We start from the raw sequence: 6000 nt of genomic DNA, 5'->3' as shown, positions 1-6000 counted from the left end.
TGGTGTGTATTTCCATATAACTATAGCAACTATAAAGAAATTAAGTGTGCTTAAGGAAGGTTTGTAGTGTGTGACAAATAATTGCGTATAATGTGGTATGTTTTTCACTAGTTTAACCTAGTTTTACTTAATAACTTCTATTTATAATTTTACAACGGTAATACATTGCTAATCAAGGACTTCTTGTAATACGTGTGATGATGCTTATTTGCACGGAAAAAAATATTTATATAATACGATGTCTCAACGCGAAAATGTACGAAATAATAATTTCACTTTGAAGATATATATAATGTAAAAAACTCCATATCCTTGTTTTTCTTCCCATAGTTTTCGTTTTAATGCTGCTTGTATTTTGCATGCCTGAACTGATATTTGATGAACCTTGCCGCAATTACGCATGTTAAGCAGGTCTCGAACGGCTTCTCTGTCACGTCGTTGAAACGTTGCTGGATCAGTAGTTAGGTCAAGGTTCGCAGGAAAGGGTTCCCTGTGTTCAATACAGATGTTGTGAAGCACAACACAAGCTAATGTAATGGGCTTTATTGTTTGCTCATTGCATTCGCTTCTTCTATGTAAAACTCTAAATCTCCCCTTTCACTGCCCATAAGCACATTCAGTCACAATCCTTGCTCGGGATAAGCGATAGTTGAAATACGTTTCTTCAGGTGTGAGAATGGCAGATGTGAATGGCTTCATCATCCAGTGTGTGCAAGGAAAAGCAGAATCTGCTACGATTAGTGGACCTACTTCTTCTCTTTCAATTTGTTTCGAAATCAAAGGAATAACGTTGTTTTCTGTGATGTCTTTCCAAAGCTGGGTCGACTGGAAGATGATGGAATCATGACTATTGCCAGGAAATCCAGCACTTGCCCAAACAAACCGATATTTAGCGTCAACAAGCCCCATTAATACTATTGAGTAGAAATTCTTGAAGTTATGATACTCTTTTGCAGCTTCGTGGCCTCCATCAGGACATTTTATAGGTATGTGGTATCCATCAACTGCAGCCCAACAGACTGGGAATTGCCACCTTTCTTCCATGTCGATGATTTTTTCTTTCATCTCTTTTTTTGTAGAAGGAAAAAGAGAAGAAACAGCACTGTTCCACAGGTTGTGCACAATTGCCTCGCAAACTTCAATTACAATGACTTGTATAGTAGAAGTACCAAGTCCACACATTTCAGCAAGGGTATAATAGTAATCACCTCGTGCTAGTCTGTAAAGGCAAATTGCCAATCTACAGGCTGGCGATATTGCTTGTTCCGTTATGGTAACTTTTGTCAAATGGTGCTGAACTTTGCCAAGAATCGTGATAAAGATATTCCGCGACACTCTAAACGTATTCCTAAACCGACTTTCAGAATAGTTAGCCCATACAAAATTCCACCAATTCCACCATTTTGTGGTTCTTTCGAGACGGCGATATTGACGAATTCGAGGCTTTGTGGGCTTAATGAACATCATTGTAATTGATGACAAACATAACTGAAGAATCTTGTTCCTTCTTGTTTTGATACTGTGCAATATTCGCAATTGCTTTTGGCGTCTTTCTCTTCTTATTTTCAAAATTTGCTTTGAAATAATTGACTTCGTAAAAGCCGCCATATATTGCTTATGTAAATTAGTGTTAATAATTGCGACGAATAAATTCGACGTCTAAACTGAGCACGTCGAACGTCGCATTTACGTCGCACAAAACTGCGGTTAAATGCGACGAGTTAAAATCGACTAAAATGCGACGTCGAATCTAGGCCTAATAGCCTGTTCTGGTGACTTAATAGCCTTTTCTGGTGGCTTAATAGCCTGTTCTAGTGGCTTAATAGCCTGTTCTGGTGACTTAATAGCCTTTTCTGGTGGCTTAATAGCCTGTTCTAGTGGCTTAATAGTCTGTTCTGGTGACTTAATAGCCTTTTCTGGTGGCTTAATAGCCTGTTCTGGTGGCTTAATAGTCTGTTCTGGTGGCTTAATAGCCTGTTCTGGTGGCTTAATAGCCTGTTCTGGTTGCTTAATAGCCTGTTCTGGTGGCTTAATAGCCGGTTCTGGTGATTTAATAGCCTTTTCTGGTGGCTTAGTAACCTGTTCTGGTGGCTTAATAGTCTGTCCTGGTGGCTTAATAGTCTGTTCTGGTGGCTTAATAGTCTGTTTTGGTTGCTTAATAGTCTGTTCTGGTGGCTTAATAGCCTTTTCTGGTGTCTTAATAACCTTTTCTGTTGACTTAATAGCTTATTCTGGTGTCTTAATAGCTTGTTCTGGTGTCTTAATAGCCTGTTCTGGTGACTTAATAGTCTGTTCTGGTGGCTCAATAGCCTCAAAGTCCTCGCAGTTGAAGGGATTGTCATTTCCCGCCAAAATCAAAAGTGTGTCATCGTCACGTTCGGGATCTGCTTGATTTTCAGAATGAGAATGTGTGATATTTTCGCAAACCATGGCATGTTCAAGCTGGGAAATTATTTTATTACACACTTCCATGTTAGATTTGAGATCAGAAACTGTATATGAGATAGTGCAAAGTTGCCGCAGCATTTCCTGGTTAATTTTGTTATGATTTGACTGATCTGTTTCGATCTTTTAAACTTCGAAGATCGGTGGGTAGAGTCGCCTGAATGAGATATTTTTCGCTTGTGGTGATTAGATATGGTCTAAAATATATCTGGGTATATATAGTATAATATAAAAAATATTATAATTTAAAAATAATATAAAATATATAAAGTGTCTAGAGAGATTGAAAAAACAAAAAGGAAAGGGTAAAAAGATGATGATAATTTGCCTACCTGAAGCTTATCTGTATATTTCACTGTTATTTTCAAGGTGTTATTTTAACTCCCAAAATAGGGGTCACAAAAAAAAGTCTAAAATAAGCCCTTTTTTGGGGTTAAAGTGATCCCCCTATGGGTATTAAAATTTAACCCCGATTTTGGGATTAAAATGACACCTGTTTGGGTTTTAAAATGAAACCTGTTGGGTATTAAAAATTTCATCCCGTTTAGGGTGTTAAATCTACTTAATACCAATACGGGATTAAAAGACACAGGTTTTAAAATAATTAATTGTAGATTTTTAAAAGCTCACCTAAAGGTAAATTACTTCGATGGAAAGACATTTTCGCTTGATTTTCTTTTCAATTGTGATCTATCAAGTGAATCTGTTTCGGTTTAATTTCACAATTGAAAAGAGAATTGAGCGAAATATTCCGTTCCATCGAGGATTTCCACCTCCATCTATATATAGTGAAAAACCGCAATAAAAATACCGAATCAACAAACAAGCAGCACAAATATCGTTATTATATATTATTATAATATTGAACACATGAGATCAATTAGGTTTCCGTTTGAGTACAGCAAGTCAACTACGCATTAAAGGAATTGCTTCTATAGTATAGCTCTTTAATACTTTTTATTTACATTTTAATACACATGCACATTTGCAAAAAAATTAAGAAAATGTTTTTAAGTGGAGTAGCATGCATGCATGAAACACAATGGTATAGTCATTAAGGCACTTGCTGTTCAGTTCCACTAAGCTAAGACTCACTCAACCAAGATGATGATCTGGCTGTAAGCAATACTGATTCACGTTTCTTCTTTTACAATTTGCCTCGTAGTAAAATTTGCGGGGGGTTGTTTTTGCGATAATTGCACGAAACGAGTCTTCATTCTACGAACAAATAGAAAAATTGCATGTATATGAGTGTAAATATGAGTAGTGTGCTTAGTATGCATACACCAGAGCACATTGTTCAACAGACCTGCAAAATCTATGTTCTACGTGATCCAAAATGCAAACATACTCAAACAAATAAGCAGAAACATGTGAGTATAAGGAAGGAATAATTTCAAGTAACTTACCTAATATAAAAAAATAGGAAAAAATATTCCACATACCTAGATTTGCTGCCCGCAGCGTTACCAGGATAAGTTGCTTCGTCCATTGAAAATTGAACAGTTTATTTTAGAGTTGTTTTCAACATCGTTTTGCTAGGCTAGGGCTTTCTGGAATTGAAATGCATCCTAATCTTCAGAAATTTTAATAATCCTTCACAATCACCCCACTTTTTCTTTGAGTTTCCCATTGGCACTGCTTCTTCTACCCTCTACCGGGCATTGTGGACCTCTGTCCTTCTACTGCTTCTAAAGATACGAATGCGAATTGTTATAGACTATTTAAATATCCCAGGAACTTTTAAGGTAAATATCGGAGGCTCGCGATATCATGTATTCATGCTGATCAGAAACACAAAAATACTTCCCTGTCAGTTTTGCGACTGAAAAACTATTTTCCCAACAGCCCCAAAGAATCGAAAGAATTCGACAAAGCCTTCACCGATAATTGTTTCAATTCAATGTATGATCTCAACTTACAGAAGGATCAGCTTGCTCAACTTCTCAGAATGGCATCCACGAATCAACTTTTTCAGTTTGATGGTCAACTTTACGAGCAGTGCGAAGGAGTTGCTATGGGATCCCCCCTTGGTCCTTTGTTGGCGAACGTGTTCATGTGCCATCTGGAAGAAAGACTATCTGACAATGATCTAATACCTCCTTTCTACAGGCGGTATGTTGACGATACGCTTGCAATAGTGCCTGGACTCGATGTAGCTGAAAGTTTCCTCGATGCACTCAATGGACTCCACCCTAGTATTCATTTCACTATGGAACTTTCCAACAATGGCTTAATTCCCTTTACTGGTATGTCGATAACAAAGAACGGCAACAAGTTGGAGACCCAGGTCTATCGTAAACCTACGGACACGGGCCTTTTACTTCATTTTCAAAGTCATACTGATTTACGCTATAAGAAGTGTCTTATCGAAACAATGTTCCATCGCGCAAAGGAATTGTCCTCTACGCATCAAGCATTTGTCGATGAATGTAGGCATTTAAAATCTATGTTTAATCACCTTGGTTACCCTAGTTCTTTGGTGAATGGCATCATCGACAAATGTGATTATCCCTCTACACCAGATGCTAAGACAAAATCTGATGCCGAAACTTTAAGAGTCAGTATTCCATTCAAAGATCAAGTTTCAGCGAACACAGTCAAAAGGCAAATGCGCGATCTCAGTCCAAAAATCGGCATTGACGTACAGCCAGTCTACATTAGCAAGAAACTCGAGCAGGATCTAAAGCTTAAAGAAATCAAGCCACGTATCGTAAATCAGCATAACGTTGTTTACTGTTTTAAATGTGATCTGTGTGATTCAAATTACGTCGGATATACGACGCGCCATCTGTTTCAACGCATCGCTGAACATCGATATTCTGCTATTGGTCGCCATCTGAGAGATGCCCATGGGAACATTGATTTACTCAATGAGAGCCAGTTTAGAACGCTTAAGAAGTGTAGTACGAAATGGGATTGTCTCGTTTATGAGATGCTGTACATAAGAACAATAAGACCTAATTTAAACACTCAGAGCGACTCCATTAGGGCCAAACTCTTTGTTTAACTTTCAATAATTTATTCATCTCTTCACTATATATACTCTATTTCATAATTGTATTTTTCACTTGATAATGACGTTCTGGAAACGTCGAAACGTCGTGACATGTTTTATAATATTTTATCGCAGATTTTTATTGTCAAATCTTATAAAATAAGTTGTAAGTAAAATTTTACTCGTTAAATACTTTCAATTCAGCTCGTTGGTTGACGCACCTGACTTTGTTTACCGAAGATTGTGCCGCTAGAATATGATTACAAGCTTTCTCGCATTCCAGGGGCCAAACGTCTTTTGTGTTGTAGAACAAAGAGGATATTCATGAATATTAAGTGGTTGCGTTTTTTTTTATACACCCTGTACATATTCCGTTTACGGATGGTGAATTAACAATATTAGTCCATTCTATATCAAGGGTACGGATCGCAACCTTATCAAGGGCCTACCTAACCATAATATCTAATGCATGGCAGGAATTAATACTGCTCATTTATTTCGAACCGGCGTTGTTCAAGGTTGTGCTTTTCACCGGTGCATGGATTTCGATCAAGAAC

General features: G+C 37.5%; 1 protein-coding gene and 1 pseudogene across 1 annotated transcript; one reads left to right on the top strand and one right to left on the bottom strand.

Moving 5' to 3' along the window:
* Nucleotides 1-243: 243 nt before the first annotated feature.
* LOC114533548 lies at nt 244-1467 on the bottom strand (annotated as a pseudogene).
* A 2929-nt stretch (nt 1468-4396) lies between these two features.
* On the top strand, nt 4397-5455 carry LOC114533537. Its single transcript, XM_028555073.1, has one exon. The coding sequence runs from the start codon at nt 4397-4399 to the stop codon at nt 5453-5455; it is 1059 nt and encodes a 352-aa protein (XP_028410874.1).
* Nucleotides 5456-6000: the final 545 nt, after the last annotated feature.

Source organism: Dendronephthya gigantea, unplaced genomic scaffold, assembly GCF_004324835.1.
Source record: "Dendronephthya gigantea isolate DGI-Jeju-01 unplaced genomic scaffold, DenGig_1.0 000002F, whole genome shotgun sequence".
NCBI classification, from domain to species: domain Eukaryota; kingdom Metazoa; phylum Cnidaria; class Anthozoa; order Malacalcyonacea; family Nephtheidae; genus Dendronephthya; species Dendronephthya gigantea.
This window is presented reverse-complemented; position numbering and strand designations above follow the sequence as displayed.

Excerpts from the sequence above, each read along its gene's own strand:
- LOC114533537 (XM_028555073.1), top strand. The coding sequence starts at position 4,397 with ATGGCATCCACGAATCAACTTTTTCAGTTTGATGGTCAACTTTACGAG.